We start from the raw sequence: 21,274 nt of genomic DNA, 5'->3' as shown, positions 1-21,274 counted from the left end.
TATTAGAAATACTCAACAATTACGCTGTCTTGCAGGTTATTACTTGTTGGCGAACACAAAGTTTACATCACAGCCTGGGTACATTGGACGTCTGTATGGCCCGACTCTGCCAGGAAACTTGCAGTTTTGTCTGCGTTTTTATTATGCCTTATATGGGTTTTTCAAAATGAGTGGTACTCTTGCTGTTTATATCTTTGAGGAGAATCATGTCGTTCAAGAGAAAATATGGTCCGTCTTGGACTCTCCAAAGGGAGTTTGGACTCAAGCTGAAATCTCCTTCAAAAAGCCTATGCCTTGCAAGGTAAGAGCCAACTCTTCAAATCTGCCGAATTCTGGATGGAGCTTTTCCTTGCCTTCTCGTCTCAGGGTTCTTTGTTATCTGGGGATTCATCCTAAGTGAGCTATACCTGCAAAGTGAAATAGAGTTCCCCAGGCAGTACAGTGGGGAGTAGAGTATTTCCTCGTGTGGGAGCCCCGGTAAAGGGGCTTCATACCAGGAATGGGGCAGTGTTGCCCTCATGTCCTCACCTGTAGTCACAGCATTTGTGGATATTTCACTTGAGGAGCTCTAATGAGAGCCGGTTGTATCTTGGTTTCTCAGCAGGCTCCATGTTCCCTCATTTTTGTTTGTTTCCTATGTGATTCACATCACTGTACTCAGTTACAAATTTTAATTAATCTAGAAAGTCAGTACTGGTAAGTTCTGGTCAAAATGGGGAGCTGATCCTACTTTCCTAAATTCGACTGCTGGGTTAAAATACGAAACCAAAAGTCAGTGTAATTTAAAGCAATGAACTTGAAGTATTTGCAGTGTCTGGTTGGAGAGGTCACTTTGTTATCTCAACAAATTAATAAGAATAACATAATATTTCACATCACCTCCTGAGCAAGTCCTCAAGCTGCTGTTATTCCTCACCTCCAGCCTTTTTACAAAGACTTGACTTTTACGCAAATTTGTGTAGGCGCTACTTCTGCAATTATCCTGACTTCTGTAATGGGTTTTCACTATCTGTGAGTCATGCAAGGAGGACCAGATGGATTACTACCTGATGATACTGAAATAAATCCATCTTTTTTTTTCAGAGTGTGATAGTACTATGAACATATGATGAAAGCTTGTCTTGTAACTCAGGTGTTTCTAAATTATAGACAAACATCTTAAGCATTTTCCCCACTACAAAGTAATTTTGGAATTGCAGTAGTTATGGAGTTTTAACTTTTCTTGAAAAAAGAATAAAGTGGTTTTCTTCAAAGTAAATACACTGTAAAATAAAAAGTTCTCCAAAAAAAAGTTGTCTAACTGTGTTAAAAGGGAAATTTGTGCTGAAAATTTCAGTCCTACTTGTTGGCTAGTGTTTTGTCTCAGATATCTGATACCTTAAAAAACTGATGGGATTTTTATGTACATATCTTTTACGCATAAAGTGTAATAGAGTTTCTAATTCCCTTTCAAGAATTTTATTACTGCCCAGGAAATGCATGATAGAAAAGTCTTTCATAGTGTCATCCCAAAGTATTTGCAGAAAAATATTTTTCTCTTTTTTTTTTAATCATGAAATGTATTGGTTAAAAAGGCAAGCTTATAATGTACTTTTGCCATCTCCTGTTTATGTATTTCTTTATTACTTCTAAAAAGGTTCAGTAGCTTGTGTAGCGTAATAGACTGTATGAGTAGTGATGACAGCTGAGCATGACTGTTAAAAATGGTTTATAGCCTTGGAGGTGGCAGTTTTTTAGCATCTGACATTTACATGGAAAATCTTTTCCAATATGAATTTATGAAGAACTATTTTTATGTTTTCCTAGAAATTAGTATATCTAAAACACTTGTGAAGAAGTTTACCTGGAATGGAAAGCTTTTTGTGAATTGCAGCTTTCATGTCTGTAGTTACCAGTCTGTCTGTAGGCAGTAACAGATGGGGACAGCAGCACAGAGGAGAATAAAGAAGTCAAGGGAATATCCTCGCTGCTTCTGAGGCCGGAGGTCTTCACGAGGGAGGAAACTCTGTGCTCTGCAGCAGGAGGGTTTGCTGGCCTCTAGCAGTTCTCAGAAACCTTCAGTGGGTCCTTCAGCTCTTGTGATGGGAAAGCCTTCTTTCCGACAGAAACAAGTTGCAAGAGGTTTCTGTTGAGGAGGCATTCCTCAGATATCACAAAAAGTGAGATTTATTGGGCTTTAGAGAACTCAGCATGCATTCAGCTATCATAATTCAGACATCCTTGAGGTTGTCCCAGTTCTTACAAATTTTAGTTTTTCAAAAACTAATGACTTGACAGAAAGCACAGTTCTGGCACAAAGACTAAACCCTGACACATTTCATGCTCCTACTCCAAAGCCTAGGAGTGCCCAAGCTTTTCAAAGAATTTTTTAAATAGGGACAAAATAAAACCTTTTTTCTTAGCCTTGTTCTTGGAAATGATGGAACTGTTTTGGCTTAAATCTTCCAAAACAAGCCTGAAGCAAGGACCCAGCATGGAAAGTCTGAGCTGAAATCATTGCGTCTTGGCGATGTTATAAGCAAGTGAAAAACAGTCTTAATGGAGTGAGGTGGTCTCAAATTAATATAGGGCTACCAGCTTTCCTCTAATACAGATGTGGTGACTGGTGTGCCTATCCTATTGTTTTCTGAGATGCATCATGTCTAGACTTGGATGATAAGAAGTTGTAGGCATGCACAGTAGTTTGGCTCATCAAGTTCTTTGTTACTGGGTGTGACTTGTAGATTGGGTCAGCGCCTGTGAAAACAGTAAACAGTCTCCTGGCAATTCCTTAATGGCCAGGAAAGTCAGCGAGGCAGTCCTTATGCTGCTTTGGCCAGGGACTCCTGAAGGTCATAATGATTTTGTAGCCAGAAAAAGGTTGTTCTAAAATACCTGATTACCTATGTCTTTCGTCTTTCTTCTACTATGAATACTACTCCCAAGGCTTTGAAAACAATCTAAAATCCATCTGATATGTTTTAATTTTGATAATATTTTTGTTTTGTATTTGGAAAGATGATGCTTCTTTTATGCAACTTCACAACAAAGTCCAAATTCCTAGATTAAAATGAAGGTTTGAGTGCAAGTGGGTCTGCTTATATCGGTTCTATTCATTTCTGCTAGATTTGGTTCACCATTCTAAAGCTCAAGTTTTCAAAAACAAACATCTCATGTTTTTTATCCGTTCATGCAAGTTTTTGTAATGTTGCTTAACACTGTAGTGCTTGAATACCTCCCACGGAGTTCAAAAGCAAATCCTGAGAAAGGTAGCTGGCATCATAACAGTCCACCCTACTTCCATCAGAGCAGTTATGGTAGCATTTCTTGGGTTTTCATTCTTTCAGTCTGCTTTTCTTCCTCTCTGGTGTTTTTTTTTTTCTCACTCTCTTTCCTTGAGTTCATCTGTTTGTTTTCACCCGTCCTCTCTAACTAATTTTAGTTGCAGTTGTGAGAAAGCAAAATCAAGTGTCTGAGTGTTGCTCTTCAATATTTACATGTTTTAAAACAAACAAAAGGGAGGACTTTTTCTGGAATGACTAAACGCTGAAATCCTGTGCTGCAGGATGCTGTTGAGACCAATAGCATACATGCATTTTAAAAGGGATTAGGCAAATTCATGGAAAATAAACTTCACAGTGGCCATAAACACAGCATACAGGTGTGACCTCCAGTTCAGCAGGATGCCATTGGCCTTGTTGAGCTGGGGTTGTTTAGCCTGGAGAAGAGGAGGCTCCGAGGTGACCTTATTGCAGTCTACAACTACCTGAAGGGAGGTTGTAGTGAAGTGGGAGTTGGCCTCTTCTCCCGGGCAACTAGCGATAGGACAAGAGGGCACAGCCTCAAGCTTCGCCAGGGAAGGTTCAGGTTTGACATCAGGAAGAATTTCTTTACAGAAAGGGTTACTAGACATTGGAATGGGCTGCCCAGGGAGGTGGTGGAGTCACCATCTCTGGATGTGTTTAAGAAAAGACTGGACATGGCACTTAGTGCTATGGTCTAGTTGACAGGGTGGTGCAAGGGCAACGGTTGGACTCGATGATCCCTGAGGTCTCTTCCAACCTGGTTGATTCTGTGATTCTGTGATTCTGTGATTCTTCAGCTCTCTGGAGGCTGAACGTAATATAACGGCACAAATAGCTTTATGGTTGTTTTGTTTCTTGTACTGTTTTCCCTAAACATCCATTATCACCCCTCTGCCTTCCTAGGGCTTGATATGAAGGTCTTTGGACCTTTTTTCTCACATCATCACTATGATAATGCTCAATATTAAATTATTCCAGCATTTCTCTTTGCTGCTGAGAAATTTGTGTCTCCCACTTGTCCACTGAAGTCATAGGTAAATGACTAAAGCAATCTTGGATATAAGATGAAGTCCTAGATCCCTGTGACTGAGTCACTAGTATAAAGGACACAGTTCTCCAGTCAAGTATCAAGTGAAGGAGGGCAGACATACTAGTCCTCATCTCCTCCTCCTCTGAAAAACCCTCACTTGTGTCAAATAAATGAGTTTTTTGGTACTGTTCTGACACAACCCTTAGTCAGTCTTCCCACAATAAGGTATGCAACGTAAAGAGGTTGGAATGAGCTGCAGTTTTATAGTATGGCCCTTCTGTCCTTCCTTCTCTTACTTCTAAACCGAAAAATTTCTTAAAGAACAGTCATTGGAAATGCCTATTTAAAATAAGGACATTGGGGTCTGTAAATAGTAGGATTAGTGCTTGCAAGATGTGTACCCCACTGTCTGTGGTGTTTGAAGTACAGTTATGGAAATAATGCATTGGAAACTGTAAAAATCGTTCAGGTTAGAAAGTGTTACCTAAGTGGCCTGCATCTTCACAGTAGCTAAGCAAGGAGATATGTTGCATGAAATATTACATACCTCCTTTTGTATTTGTGATACTTAACTGACATTTCATTTTTTTGCTCAGTTTTTGTTCTGGGTACTTAATATTGTGATATTACGATGCCACATCATCTGGCAAGACTCCTCAGTCTAAAGGCAAGAACCTTTCTCTCTTATAAAATGAGCCAAGTAAACTGTTTCACTGAAAAAGAGGATAGAGCCATACGAGCATAATTTCTGGAAATCTAGGAGGGCCCTGGGGGACAGATGAGGATCTCAGTGTCCTGTATACATTTCTGTGCAGGAAGTATTCTCTATTAGACAGTGCAATCCAGTGAACATAGATGTAGCATTAACAGCCTGTGGCCCTAGGTTGTTCTGTTAGCTTTATGTTTCTCTTTCATTGTTTGTTTCTGCAACCCATTTGCCCTCGGACAGGAAAGATTTTCAAAAATATTTGTTCAAATGTCACAAACTTACTACCAATGTTATCCAGTTATTTATGTAGAAGCTTTCATAATCCTGCAGAAGCTCATTGTATTTACTTGGCAAGAAATTGAACTTGCCTGGTGAGTGCCATTTTAAATCAATTTATTTTAAATTACAGAAGCTTGCAGACATTCTAATTTTGGCCTAATAGCTTACTTGCATTCTTGATAAATGAGTTTCTGACTGTTTAGCCAAAGAAGCCATTTAAAATCTAGTATAATTGAACTAGTTAAAAGTAATTTGGGCTGCACTGATAAGATTTGTATCGAACAGCCCTGGGACAATTAGAATGGTTCTCCCATTCCCTGTGTCAGTGGTGGGTCCCTGGCTTACACGCTTATATGGCTGTGTACTAGCGTAACTGACTGAAAAGTCAGGCTCCCTGTTTTGTGAAAACATTTGACTGCTTCTTTGTGTCATGTCTCACGCTTCTCTTTGTGGTGCTCGAATTATTTTTGGATTTCGTAATACTGAGTTTTGTGTCACTGTGTGGAAATTACAACAGTTGCTTCTCACAAAAACCCGCTTCACACTCCACTATAACTGCCTTTCTCCTTCAAGAAATTGAATCTAAATATGTGTCTAAGTGACAGACTGAGTTTTGTGTCTACACTGATATACAGTATGTAGTTTAAACCTAGGAATATTCACTAGGTTGGAATCAGGTAAATTAATTTGCTGCAGAAGCATAGCTTGCTTTTAAGTCACCAGATTTGGCTGCTGTCACAGTTTCTCTTTTGTTTGGCTGGTCTGGCTCTCTAATTGAGCAAGAGCTATATTTTCTGGGAAACACAAGTAGGAAAGAAAACACACAGAACCCACAGGGATCCGGGGGCATCTTCTCTCCTTTTCTCTTGTTCTCAGTCCAGCTCCCTCCAAACCTCCTTTTACAAGCTTTCCCATTAGTCCTTCCTTACACTTCTTGATGGAGGTACCCTACTGCATGTCATACTTCTTCTTCTCCAAAAGCAGGTAAACTTCATATGCATATGTTTTAACTCATATCTACTTGTAGAGATGCAGAGTGCTAAGGATGAGAAGTCCCTTCTACCTCACTCAGTGTCTGCAGCACAACCCAACAACATGTCATGGGAGAAGTGAAACCCTGCTTGCTCTACCAGCTGTTCTCATCTGGCATTGCTCATTACTGATATAATCCAGGATAAACGCTAAGAACTGATTATTGATATTTGCGGCTGCAGGCCAGGAACATTGATTAAGCACTGGAAAATAAACAAACCAGCTTCCAGAAATCGGGGCGATGATTTGGAAGGGAACTAATACCCTGGCTGTGTCTTGTTACAAAGCGAGACATGAGAGGAAAATATGTTTTATTTTTCAGTAACACAGGCAACAACTGTCTGCATTTGATAATGTTTTTAATTTAATCTCCAAGATAGCATGCAAGTCCAGGGAGATTTGTTACCTAGTTTGAAACAATTAGTATATTGTTCATCTGTCATGTTTTATGAAGGAAGTGTGAGCTGAGCACAAAGATCCTCCTATTCTCTTCTCCAAGGCATGAGATAACTTCATAAAAATTTATTTTGGAAGAATTGACCTAGGAAATATTTTCATTCAAAACAAGAACAAATGTAAACCATGATGAGATTAGTCCTATTGAGACTGTAGAAAGGATTCAGAGATCCGACACAGGGTGAAAATGAGTAGCTAAGTAAATCCAAATTGATACAATTTTGGTAGGTAAAGTTCAAATAGTCAAAGATGTCGCTTTATGACAAAAAAAGGACGTTTAACAAAAGAAGAGTGAATAAATTTGACCTGTGAATAAAAATATGTTCTACCCCGTTGCTTAAAACTAAATCAAGAATCACAGAATCACAGAATCACAGAATCACAGAATCACAGAATGTTAGGGTTTGGAAGGGACCTCGAAAGATCATCTAGTCCAATCCCCCTGCCGGAGCAGGATTGCCTAGACCATATCACACAGGAACGCGTCCAGGCGGGTTTTGAATGTCTCCAGAGAAGGAGACTCCACAACCTCTCTGGGCAGCCTGTTCCAGTGTTCGGTCACCCTCACCGTAAAGAAGTTTTTCGTCATATTTATGTGGAACCTCCTGTGTTCCAGCTTGCACCCATTGCCCCTTGTCCTGTCAAGGGATGTCACTGAGAAGAGCCTGGCTCCATCCTCATGACACTTGCCCTTTACATATTTATAAACATTAATGAGGTCACCCCTCAGTCTCCTCTTCTCTAAGCTAAAGAGACCCAGCTCCCTCAGCCTCTCCTCATAAGGGAGATGTTCCACTCCCTTAATCATCTTCGTGGCTCTGCGCTGGACTCTCTCTAGCAGTTCCCTGTCCTTCTTGAACTGAGGGGCCCAGAACTGGACACAATATTCCAGATGCGGCCTCACCAGGGCAGAGTAGAGGGGGAGGAGAACCTCTCTCGACCTACTAACCACACCCCTTCTAATACACCCCAGGATGCCATTGGCCTTCTTGGCCACAAGGGCACACTGCTGGCTCATGGTCATCCTGTTGTCCACTAGGACCCCCAGGTCCCTTTCCCCTACGCTGGTCTCCAACAGCTCTGCCCCCAACTTGTACTGGTACATGGGGTTGTTCTTGCCCAGAATATAACAACAAAATTAGCCGAGGGGACACTGAACAATTTCAGTACATTTGCTATAGCTAATACTGGAAACTCCACATTCCCAAGCACAAGCTCACCCACTCCACCCCTGTACAATTATAAAGACTGCTTATGGCAGTGCGTCACTCAACACCACAAAAAGCAAGTGGAGAATTAGTTACGCTAAAGCTACAGATGTCAAAGCTGAACAAGTTTACAAGTGACACTGAAACAGATCAATTCTTTGGTTGTACAAAGGCTACTGGTTCAATGGCCTTTGAGAGACTAACAGTTATTGTTGCGACACTTGGGAAATAGAGGGCTTTCTGCAGGATCCAATGGGTAATTACATACCTTGTATGGAACAAATTATTGCAATTTAGGAATAAAGAACTTGATCCTGCTCCCAATGATGTCAATAGGAAAACATCACTTACAACATGATTCCACAGTGTGGAAATGTTGTTTCACAAACGAGGACTGACCTCACCCTTTCATGTGTGGTTTTCTGAAGATTCTTGGGTTTATGACTATAATATGTCTTTAGTTTATTACAAATGTTCACCAGAATGCATTTGTTAAAAGTCTGATGAATGACGTCCACCCAACGTCAGTATTTATTGTATTCTTTATTACAAGAGATGCTACCATTTTTTAATTGATTGCGCCTGTTTCTTGAGAATAAACTTAGAAAGTAGGAAACAATTTTGTCCTGTTAAAACTTAAGGCTAAAAGAGCAGCTTTATAGGAAAAAAAAAAAAAGGCCACTTTTAGGGTTTTAGGCCACTATACACTGAGCAGTTGTGCATGCTGTGCAGGGGTACTCATCAAGTCCACACCTGCAACAGTTTCCAAGACAGATAATCACTATTATCAGGATTGGTTGCATTGAATGGAAAATGGTTTTCAAAATTGCTCCATCCTAGGCAGCATAACCCATACATTCTTCAAAGTTTAAAGTGTAGTTACATCCCAGGCTGGTTAAAAGCAGATGGGTAAATAAATATTACATAGCAAAGCAATCTAGCCAAATCCAGTATAACGACCATATTGAAGGTGTTACAGAGCCTGTTAAAAGAGGATGTATTAAATAACGCATGAACAACTTGTAACAACCTTTTTGTATCCACATGAAACTGTCAGTCAGCATTTAACCTCAAATATGCAACTGAGGTGTTTACAGTAGTTCCAGAATATGACACTGTTAGAAGTGACACTCATCTGTCTCCAGTCAGTAGCCTCATCATCAGCCTCATCACAGACCTCATCACAAAAGAATTGTTTTGAAAAGCTCCTCCCAAATTATGGTCATAACCCCAATGGTCAGACAGATGGTTTGCAGTAGTTAGGCAAAGAAAACTGCCAGCAGTATTTTCACAAAATAAACCTTATTGTGTCTTCTGTAATTGAAACAGATCTGTGTAAATCTTGGGAGAAGGGTAGCTGGGAATCTTACAGTTTCTTTACATTTTATTTTGTCATTTCATGAGTAACTTGTACTTTCCATGGCAGAATTAATGTGTAGTCAAATAAAGCATCTTGGACACTATTCTTAATCTTCACAAACCCAGATGAACACTGTGAATGATGCTTAGCATTTCCAGCCTCCTGCTCCATGAATGGCCTTCTGTCATTTCTGAATAATCCCATTTTATGCAGTAGTTTCATCTCATCTCTGTTGTTCTTTGGTTTTTTTTGCCACAGCCATTTCTCTTGGCCATCAGTCTGCATTACTCTTTCAAATTTATTTTTCCATGGATAAAACCTCCTGGTTGTAAGGATAAGATAGCTGAGGACATTTGAGCTGTTCATGTTGTTTTTTTGGTGGGGGGAAACCACAACAGCCTCTGTGAGTCATGTTTTCTCATACACTAAAAAATACACACTCTCCTAATAAAATGGAAACTACATACAGAGATACATCATTTGCCTATAAAAGTGAGAAAACACTTTCTATTGAATGAAAACATGTCTAAACCCCACTGGATTTGGAATTTCAGTCATTGGCAGTATTAATATGGGCTGAAACAAAGTGGATTCATCATTTCTGTTCTGTCAAAATTATCAGTGCATTTGGAAAAAATCTAAAATTTCAGACGCTTAGCAGTGCCAGCTTTTGTTAGGTACTTGAAACTTCCTTCATGTATTGCAGGTTGTCTTTGTCAGCTGGTGTAAAAGCTTCTGGGACTGTGGACTTGTGGCACTGGATGATGTATCATTGAGCCTGGGAAGCTGCCAGGCTGCTGGTAAGATCATGTATATTTGTCGTCCAACAGCTGCTACCCTTTTTAGTAAAAGTTCATTGCATATCTTCATTTTCCAAGCCTGTCCTACAGCTGCCTTCATCCCACTGTGGTTTCTTTTCTTTTCTTTTTCCAATAAGTATTGCATAAATCATATTTTTGCAGCAGCACATGTACAGCGAGGACCAGTTTTTGTTCACAGGGGTACCAGCTAACTCCTAATTAACTTCACTGACTCCAGTGCAGTTGTATATAGGTGAGCATTCCTTTTGGGACATTACAATTTAAAACAAACCCAACAGTCCAACTGAGGGGAAAGTAGTTTTCCAATGGCTTTTAGGAAAGCAGGAATGGACGCAAAAGCAATATTTTCAAAACACAGCATTATTCTTTTTAGTCCAGAAGTACTACAGTTGTGCAAGGCCAAGACAGAGTCCCTTATCTGAGCTGCAATTCTGTAATGAAGACGGATGAGTCTAACTCTCCCTCCTGTAGTGGGGGGAACTGAATGTTTTTGAGCAAGATTTTACCCTCTGACATGCACAGGCTAACCTCTCTGAACTCACCCAAACTCCCTCTTCTGGGGCTTTTTGAGGTTTGACAGTGCAACGATTGTATCCTAATTTGGAAACTATTCTCATGAGACAAGCACAATCTATAATCCCATTCTTTTTCGGAATAAAGCCATGTCTCTGAAATGGTGATGAGGCTGATCTACCATGCCATTTATATTCCCATGTAATAAGAACTTTTTAATGACCTCTTTTGATTGTATTTCATGCATTCAGGCAGCTAACTGTTACAGAACAGAGAGAAGCCACATGTATAAAACAACATGCCATTTTTCTGAAGTATTTCCGACAGTTGTCTGTTTTGCCTTTCTGTAGTTCCTAAGTAATTTGAAAAGGAACCAAAAGTGCAGAACCCGTATGACTATACTTGGGTGTATAGTCATATGGGGACTTGTCACTGATGGCAGCAAAAAAATGCCCGAAAAATGCCCCAGATTATGTGAGGCATCAAGGCTTCCTCCTTTCCAAAAGGTGAAAGCAGCTCAGAGTGTCTGCTCCTGAAATACAAATTCAGATTATAGCAGAAGAGCTGACAGAAGCTTCCTGGCGAGCACCTGAATTGTCAACTTTCTCTCTTCTGCATCATCTAATAGAACAGAAATAATGAAAATACTCTAGTAATTGCAGCTCTGTGTCTGCCATATACGGTAGTAGAATCTGGAGCCAAGGGAACATAAGAGAGCTAAATGTGACGTTTGATTTCAGATCGCAGAAACTCCAGTCTTTGACAAGACTCATTTAATATGCATTATACATGCTGGAGCTCATTAAACAGCTTGGGGTGCCACGGTAGAGAAGAAAATTACACTTGTAGAGCCCATTGTGGAGTAAGAGCTATGATGAGCTCATAAACTGTATGAGATGTTTTAAAGAATATTAGTACATGTTAGTGAGCCAGACTAGAGCACAGATTTCCCCAAAGCTGTGAAGAAAATGAAATTAAATTTGATACATCAGTTTGAAGCTAGCTTTTATAAGCTTGTGACTATTGTAAGTATTGCTAGGTAGATATAAGTGATTTCAGTGGGTGAGTGAATGCAATACATTGCTTGTGTAATCTCTCCATATATCTGCCTAATATATTTGCCGTTTTGAACAATGTCCTCTCCTTATAGATCTTTTGCCGCCCAATCCTGGAGAGTGTACTTTTGAAAAAGATGAGTGTGTGTTTACACAGAAGAAGAGAGGTCGTGGGAGTTGGCACAGGAGCAGGGGTCCAACTCCCACTTCTTACACTGGACCGAAAGGAGACCACACTACTGGGGTAGGTGAGTTAAGCTCCACATCGAACTTTCAGAACAGACTGATAGTTAATAAAAAATACTTTGAAATGATAACCTAGAACACAGAGAAAGTTTTTACTATTCTGTTCAGAACAGTTATTAATCAAATGAAGTAAACATGTTTCTTAGGGACCCCTGGGTGGTTTTGAGAATGTGATGTTTAATCTGAACTATCTGCAGACCAAGTGGCTAATTCAGTCTTCATGTCCTAAAGTGGCCCTTTCCTTTGGGAGACAAAAGGACAGGATGACTCTCCAGACCCCACAGAAAAGCCTTCTTCCAAACCCCTAGCTTATGTGAACGTTCCCTGGAACTAAAAGGCAAACAAGTGGTCGGGGGCTCTTCTGCATCAACACTTTCCTGTTCAAACTTAGAAGAAAACATGGATAATAAAAGAGGTCCCAGAGACCCTTTGTCTTGAAAATCTGCCCCATAACCTCACTTGTGTTATTTAAAGTATTTAGGCAAGTGGGACGCCCATTAGCATGAGCGAGCGCACAGAAAACTGCATCAGAATTGCCCCACACCGGGGGCAGTACCTGGTGACTTTTGGAAACGATGAACTGCGTCACTGTGTTGGGTGCTCATGTTCCGCTGACTTCAGTGTAATGGATGAAACTGCCTTAAGGCTTGTGAACTGGAAATGCTAACATAGGTTTAAAAACGCTTTTGGGGCCTTTGGATTTGCCCTCCTTGACAGTGGTTAGCATTCATTTGACAGGTTATAAAGTCAGTTGCAGACAAGGTGGCTTATTCACAGTAGCCATCTATCCAGTCTGTTAAAAATTTTAGCTGGATTACAAAAGCAGTTGGCCTGCTCAAAATGCTCACCAAAAGCTAATACTATCCTGTCAGCTGTAACTGAGTGTAAACCACGTTAAGCATTATCAAGCATAGTTATTTCAGCTGTGCATATGAAGTCTTGCCCTATGCAAGCTTAATTCAAGTTACTGTGGAAAACTGTTTTGTTTCTAGTTAACAAAATAAGAAATGCTTCTAGTTAATAAAATAACAAATTTTTTGTCCTGTTTCTAATCTCTTTATCTAAAAAGATGGCTTTGTGTACATTCAGCAAAATCTCCCTTTCCCATCTCCTGGTAAAATTTCTGTAACAGCTGCATCCTGGGCAAGGTATGGAAATTGACTGGAGAGATGTAGATTCATGGTGTGTGGGACAGTAGGGCCAAAATCCTACATGTGGAATTGAGAATGCAGATGGAAATGTTTCTCTTTGTCTTGAAATTTCAGATCAGCAAGAAATTATGTTCTTCCACTGTTAATCCTAAACAGTACTTATTCTAGGTAGGAATATGAATAGCCTTAAGAAATAAGTAAGTTTTAAAGCTTAAAACTTCTCTTAAATGTTATGAAATAAAACCGAGAAACATTACTTACAAATCTGACCATATTCTGACCAGATCTATTGGCTAAGTTACCTTAAGTGGAAAATGTTGGCTATCTACAAATCAATAACATTTTCCCCCAATAACGATACCTTTGTATTGTGGAATGAGTTTCAAAAGGGAATATTGAAATTCTTGTCCCTTTCCATTTAAAAATTAGATGACATTAGAGTAGATTAGATTACATACTGTCCGTAAGCCTTTGTTATGCATGCTGTCCAGTTCTTCTGCATCAACTAGGTATGTGATCACCAGGTTTAACATAAGTGAGAATTCTTCCTAACGGTTTTTAAAGTTCATTTGAGAATTTTTGTTTTGAAATACGGGTGAGACTTTTGGAGAGGCATCTGTAGGCCACCTCTGTATTGTCTGGCAGACCCTTCTTCTTCTACAAAATATGATCCAAAAGGACTAAATCACATTAAAGTTGATGGTTGTTTTGGTAGGTAACCAAACTCAATTCCGTAAAAGGATGCAACATTCAGGTTGGTTTGATGCTTTTTTTCTTTCCTTGCTATTCCGTAGATAATATATTTTATTCTTCCTCTTTCAAATACTCCGTATCCCAGCTCTTGTGTTTCCAAGGACAATAATCCTCTCCTTACAGCAGGAGCAACACTTAAAGGGTTTCTTGCTCAAGAAAAGGAATGGGCTGTTAGCACAATTTTCTTGATTCCTAAGGCAGAAACTGACTTTAGACCTGTTTTCAGTTTATGTAGATCACAAAGCATTCTGAGATCTGAGACTGATAGCTCTACTTTAGAACTGGTGAAGCAAGAGAATCTTTTAAGCCTGGCCTGTGACAACAGTGTTTATTCCTTATTTGACACATCTCTTTGCAGCAACATGTGCCCAGAAATACGTGGATTTGAATTCACAAAACCAAGAGCTGATCTGTTCTTTCCAACAAGTTTATAATATTATTCAGGCCTTAGAACTAAAGGCAAGGTATTTTATTACACTGTAGCATGAGCTGTCAGTTTTGATTTTTAACTCAAGGAACTTTTAAGCATAGTGAACATCAAAATCCTCACAATGGCTTGCACAAGGTTTGGTATAAATAGCCTTGGGAATTCTCCAACACACTGTACGAAATTATCTTTTCTTTACAGACCTACAGCTGTAGATAATCTTCCTTTTCACCCTTTCTCTCTACTGCTGCTCACCATCAAACTACAACTCAGGTTAGAGGGGATGTCTTCAGCATGGGTTTGTGTAGGTAATAGGACTCTATCATGAGAGACACCCCGAGCATCCACCGGCTGCTGTTGCTGCTCTCAGCTTTTCTCCTTGATCCTTAGGAATCCCCTCTCCCCCTGAGGGCAACCTCATAGCCAGGACTTGTGGTGGCAGAAGGGCAGCTTGTTTTCTCCAACACCACAAAAAGGGAGCAGTGGGACTGCATGAAGAGCTGCTGCAAAATCTGAGTTCACTGCCTGCTGGCAGAGTATACATCTCAAGACACAGAACAGCTGCCACTTGCAGCAGATGGGACATGGGGATGCTCCTCAGTCTTCTGAAACACCTCAGTTTGCTCCAATTGGAAATAACCAAAGGATGGATGGGTGTGTGTTTGGGTGTGTGTGTGTAATTTGCCTGCCACCAATTAATGACTAATTTTTCCACGGATCAGAGTTCATGACAGTTTTTCATTCATTCATGGATTATAGAGTGTCTAGTTTTCCTCACTTGTGTCCACATCTTGATCACAGAAAGAAAAATATTATTGATGTCATAGATGATTTAAAAGAGGTATTTCAATTTATTTGCTTTGTTAATAGCATCAGCTTCAACCATTGCCTAAACTGTACCCTCAGATGTACCTGCAGCTGTCTCTGAATCCAATTAATCGACCACTGTCAAGAGTGCATTCCTGAACAGCTATGATTTTTTTCTTTGTATTCCTTTCTGCTGCTATGTATTTCATCGGATATAAACAAGTTTTTAAATGTTCTTATATTAGCATTCACAAATATTACCGTTATTACACTACACAATTATAATATCACAGATACTACAGTTCACAAATATAACAGTCTACAGCATAAAAATATTTCTCAAAATAGTTTCAATCAGTTTTTTATATAATGAGCATGGTTAGCATAATGAACATGCTGAGGGAATGTATTCTACTTTGCTAATATATGCTTGTATATCTTCTTAAGGATACTACATGTATATAGAGGCATCCAACATGGTCTATGGACAGAGAGCATACCTAGTTTCAAGATCACTAAGAGGAACCTCTGGAAAACAGTGCTTGACATTTTTCTATCACATGTATGGAGCTGGGACTGGATTATTAAGTGTTTATCTAAAAAAGGAAGGTGATGATGAAGAGATTCCTTTGTGGAGGAGGACAGGGGAACAAAGTATCTCATGGCTAAGGGGATTGATAGAATATGAAAGTGATAGAAGCTACCAGGTAAGAATAAACAAACAAAAAGCAGTCAAAGTGGAATATTGAACTGAACTATGTGCTAGAATCCAAGTTTTGGGTTGTATAAAAAAAAAATAAAAAGTTAAAATGTAGATAGCATTGAATGGACACTTGAATAAGCTGAAGTGTAATTTCTTACAAATGAAGGTAAGGAGGGAATTATCAAAGACATTAATAGGTTGCAAGTATGAAAATAATTCATTAATTCATTAATTCAAAATTATTTTTTTAAAGTATTTAAATGCTGTTTTCCCATCACTTATTGTCAGTAGTGGTAGTTTTTATTGAGATCACTTGTGCAATTTCTTTTCCTTCAGCTGTTTAAAGCCCTGTCTAGTTTTGACATAACCACTAAGCTGTGATAAAATGGCTGCTTCTTGAAGGACAGTCGTTCTGAGGGGGCACCAAAGGCAAGGTGCAAGGCAAGCCAGGGCTCTGCCTTTGGTTTCAACAGTACCAGTATTTCAGTATCACCAGAGACAAAGCCTGCTTCAGTTTCTCTGTCAAGGAGGAAGCTGAAATCTTGCTATTGACTGAAACAGCACTGGGCACAAAACTGCACTGATCACTAACCAAAGATGTTGTGTGGGTTTTTTTAATCACTTTGCCTTAAGAGCCTGCAAATTAATTAGGAAAAAAAAAGAAACCTTTCACTGAAAAGCAAGTTTAGCTTCATCAGTAAGACCACAATGTAATACTGCAATGCCTTTTTCCCCCCTCAAGTCTTGCTTGCATATGGGCAACACGCGGTGACACATTTGGGCTGAAAAGCAAGATAGAAGTGCCGCATCACTTGAGAAAATTTGTCAGTGGTCTATAACACACAGCAATTTCTTAACAAATTGTGAGAACAAATTTGCTTCCTTTGGCATAGCACACACCTAAATTCTCTGACCAGGGCAGTCAGTCCACTGATGGAGTCTAGAAGTTTCTTTACAAGAAGCAGGCTTTCAGGACACACTAGATCCTTGAATAGACTCCATGGGTATTATTTTTTTTTTAGTTCTTCCTCCTGGGGGATTCATTAAAAGCTGCATCTTACCTTTACAGATTATTTTTGAGGCGATCCGCGGTGTGTCTATAAGAAGCGACACTGCTATTGATGATGTTCTGTTCCAGGCAGGACCCTGTTTAGGTACGTTTAAACATACTTTGTTTCTCTTAGGACACACCTAGCAATTCTCAGTGCTCTGTAATTAGACAAGTGATACTTCTTCCCTTGAATCCCCACTGAATGGATCTGAATTTAGTATCATGCTGCTGGGATAGTGCAGATTTTTTATTTTTTACTAAGATGTGAGACTATCCTCAGAATCTGGACTAGTAAAGATGCTCTAACACTTTTTAAAAACCATATGGCAGTCCCATTTAAATCCAGCATGGTAATTACATTCTGTCTTATGCATTCTTATGTATGATAAAAATACAAATAATTACAGTATTTCCACCTTCTTTGTTTTCTAGAAGTGGAAGAAATTCAATTCACATCAGGCTATCCTGACAGCTTAAACGAAATTGAGTATTAAATACAGTCTGCTGAAAGGAATGAAGTGCGTAGAAGATTTGTATGTGAGAAACTGCACAAACTGCCTATTTTAAAATATGTTTTAAGTAAATACTGGACTTGTTTGAATATACACGGATGTATAGGAAGAACTCAGAGCACTTATGTTCCTCGCCTTTGCAATGAAATTATTGACTCAGGGCTTCTTAAACTTTTTTTTAATATGTTTTCTCTTTGCATGAGGTATCAGTTATTATATAAAGGCTTCCCATTTTGCACAGGTCGTTCATTTTAATGCCTTTTTTTTTTAACCTTTCTGGTATATAGGTAAAAAGAGGAAAGTAAAGGTGCACAATTAAAATCCAATATTGTGTTATCTTAAATCTGCATTCAGTGAATGTTTTGTGTTGGGTACAGAATGGATTTTTGTTAAGGAAATTATAAGTATTTTGAAACAATAAAGAAAATAGTATTAGCTACTAGTAATAGCCTACAGGTTGAGTGCAATTATTCATGATGACAAATCTCTCTGAGAAACTCTTAACACTCTGCTGGCAATTTTTTGTGGTTTTGTATTATTTTACTATATCAAATATATTTGTTGTCCTTTCCAATAACAAACTCACTTTTAGTGTTTCAGTATAATTCAGTGTAAGCTGCTGACATTTTGAACTATATGAAATGAAACCCTCTGAAGCCATATGTTTTCTGACATACAAGTATTTTTTTTCAATAAATCGGTTTGTACACTCACAGAGAACGTACTTAACACCTTCCCCAACCACAGATGCCTTGCATTTTTATTAATAGGAAACTGAATTCACACAACTTGTTAATTTTTAAGATTTTATGTGTTTGTGTGTAAGGTTTTGTTTTGAAATTATTGTAACTTCCTAATAAAATGTAACTTTGAAAATCATCTTATTGCTCTGCTCTAGACTTTATAGTTATCGGTGTAATGAGAAACAACTGAACCTAACAGAACAGCCTGAATTCAATATTTTGAAAATGAAGAGAATGAAACATGTGGGTCTCATCACCTAAGACAGCTGACAGAAAGCAATCTGATCTGCTGCAGGAAGTTCCTGTATTGAGCCATAGAAATTATTCTTACAGCTGCCGTATTCAAGCTGTTGCTGCAAGATGTGAGCCCTGAAAAGTGGGAATAGCCTTTTCTCCTTTCAGAACAAAGTATACATTTTTCCTAAGCACCTATAAGGATCAACAGCACCTAGGACAATCTAGCCCCTTGCATCTTTAGTAAGATTTCATTTTGGTGGCACAAACAATTGAAGAGCTTGTTCGATTAAATACATTCAGTACTAACATGATTATTTGACCACACAGATTGAAGAAGTTTAGTATTTCCTAGAGACTGAGGAAGAGACAAAAGGAATTGACGTCTTAGCTGCCCATCCTTGTGACCTACAGTCCCTGTTGGCATCTGATGGTTATGAACGCATCACTCTTGCTATTATTCTGAAAATGAAAGCAACCAGAAACAATGGACTGTTTCCTAAGTGTCAGTACAGGTTTACAGTTGTTCAGTAAAGCTTATGCTTTGGTATCAACACTCAGATCAAATTATCTAAGCAGAAAACAAGTGAAAATAAAGTGGTTAAAATCATCAGGCTTCGTGATTCTCCATACTTCTGATGGGACTTTTCTGTAAATGAAGCACAAAGTATAACTATTGGATTCCTCTCTCTAACAATTTATGCAACTCTGCTTCACACCATCAAAGTAATAAGATTTAGGCTGATATTAATAAGAACATAAGCAAAGTACTCTATTCTGCTCTCCACTGAGCGTTCTCTATGGACCCCACTGGTACGATGATTTTGTCGTTTTCACTGAGGGTAGTATTTATCTTCTCTGAGGGTGTGAAACACACTGAGGGTGTGAAGCACTGTCCTGACTGAGAAAAAAAAAAAAGGCCTAAATTCTTCCTTCAGCAGGGAACAACAGCACATTTCCACCCATTTCTGCTGCAGGAATTAAAGAACAGAGGGAGAATTTGAAAGGTAGCTTTAAATTAGTGCCTGCTGAATATGTTTATAGAATAGGAAATTCACAGACTAGTGAAAGAATGGCTGCAAAACATCTGAAAACTAGGGAAGGTGCATTAAGATTTCTCCACTGGCAAACTTCAGTTTTCTTGTGAGATGAAAAAACATTCTGCCAGCTCTGTCCAAATAGGAAACTCCTCGTGCAACTAATTTCTGCCCCAGATCCATTTTTATTTCCTCTTTGTTCCTTTCTCACTGCTGCAGTAGCTGTACAGGGACCACAGCAGGGCAAAGAACAGTTCTGAGATTTGCTATACTAGGCCTGTTTACTGTCTGAAAATTTCTTCAAAATCTACTGGAGAACCTACAAGTAATTGCTTTGATCCCAGTTGTGGCACAGTCCATAAAATGGAAATGAAAAATAAACCCTCAAATGCAGCTGTAACACCCCAAACACTAACAGGCCTGTATTTGATTGCTCTAAATGTAGCTTTGTGCTGGAGTGGAACTGAACTTGTCCTGAGATCAGGGGAAAAGCCCTTTTATTGCCCTCTTGTTTAATACTCTTTTAAAATATTTTCCACTAGTTGACATTTTGTCATTATCCTTTTTAATTTCCAAAAACAGGGCCAAATTCAGTCGGTTACACCAATGGAAAAGCAGAATAACAACATAAAATATCATTGTTATTTTAGCTTTACACTAATGTAAATGAAACTGGCTGACTATCGTGTCGCACCAAAATAAACCCAACATAAATCCAACTTTACAGTCACGAAGCTTCACTAAGACAGCTCAACCTAAGCACTAAAAGACTTGGTATTTTATCTACCTGGATCTGAACACAGCTCACAAGTGTGACTGTCCACACTCAGGAGACCCACTGCTCCAAAAGGACTTCTGTGTAATGTAAAAGGCTGAGAAGAGCATGCTTTTTCTGCGACATGACACATTGAGTCAAAAGGTTCTACTCCTCACATTTGGAAAAAGAGAAAACATCAGTCTAGTCCTACCTCAAAAAACCCACTAGGTGTCAGATGTCAAATTTACTTAATTTTAACATTTCCTTTGGAAAAACATAAATCTGTGATTTCAAATCTCTTAGTTGCTTCAGGACGAATGAATAAACTTTCAATACTCCTTCACATTACTTTGATCAATATTCATCTTCTTGCTGGTTTGTTCCCATCCTTACTCTGTTGTTTTCCTGTCTACCTCCTGCGCCTTTCTGGTTTTCCCTCCTGCATATGGTTTTTCTGAACATCAGCATTTTGGTCTCTTTCTTAGCCAACTGCATATTCTGCTATGTTACTTTTCTCACTGCTAAGCACTCTGATACAACTTGCTGCTCTTACATTCTGTATTAGCTTTTACCTTCTCCCTCTTTTCTTTCAAGAACTCCTCTTTGTCCAAGCATTGCCTACTTCATGGCCTTCCCTGTCTCCTTTTTCCAGCTCTAACCAGCATCCATACTCACCAGATCCTGGAAAATGCTCCCTGACAAATTCTGGGAAAAACAGATCTCTTCAGCAGTCTCTAGTGGGAATATGTCGAAATGGTTCCTTAATCAACTACTTCCTTCTCTTTTGGCTGGAAGTCACAGTTACTTAATGAGTACAACTCTACCCTCTTGGTCTGCAACCTTGAGACATAACTGATTTAGGAGAATACAATTTTAATTGATTAAGTAAAATATTACCAACTAATAAATCAACTAATATTCTAAATAATAGACACACCAGTGTTACTAATTTGCAATAATACAATTTCACACTCTATTACACAGCTTTTACAAAGCTATTATCACAAATCTTATGAATTACATACTTTCAATTTTATTATCTTTTCCCCTCCGTACCACATAGTACTAGGGTGCGTTTCTATGTTTCTTTATTCTTCTACACCAAG

The 21,274-nt window shown here is 38.9% G+C and overlaps 1 protein-coding gene across 1 annotated transcript in view; it reads left to right on the top strand.

Moving 5' to 3' along the window:
• The window catches only part of MAMDC2 (MAM domain containing 2), a 62,642-nt gene extending 44,465 nt beyond the window's left edge, over window positions 1-18,177 (top strand). Inside the window, exons 9-14 of the mRNA XM_068423210.1 lie at window positions 36-301; window positions 10,065-10,158; window positions 11,843-11,995; window positions 15,579-15,838; window positions 16,904-16,988; window positions 17,318-18,177. Coding sequence (XP_068279311.1) covers window positions 36-301; window positions 10,065-10,158; window positions 11,843-11,995; window positions 15,579-15,838; window positions 16,904-16,988; window positions 17,318-17,379 — 920 coding nt within the window. The 3' untranslated portion in view covers window positions 17,380-18,177. The remainder of the gene's footprint in view (window positions 1-35; window positions 302-10,064; window positions 10,159-11,842; window positions 11,996-15,578; window positions 15,839-16,903; window positions 16,989-17,317) is intronic.
• The last annotated feature ends 3,097 nt before the right edge of the window (window positions 18,178-21,274 follow it).

Source organism: Nyctibius grandis, chromosome Z (assembly GCF_013368605.1).
Source record: "Nyctibius grandis isolate bNycGra1 chromosome Z, bNycGra1.pri, whole genome shotgun sequence".
In the NCBI taxonomy this organism is placed as follows: domain Eukaryota; kingdom Metazoa; phylum Chordata; class Aves; order Nyctibiiformes; family Nyctibiidae; genus Nyctibius; species Nyctibius grandis.
The sequence above is the reverse complement of the archived record's forward strand: the minus strand, read 5'-3'. Positions and strand labels throughout refer to the sequence as shown.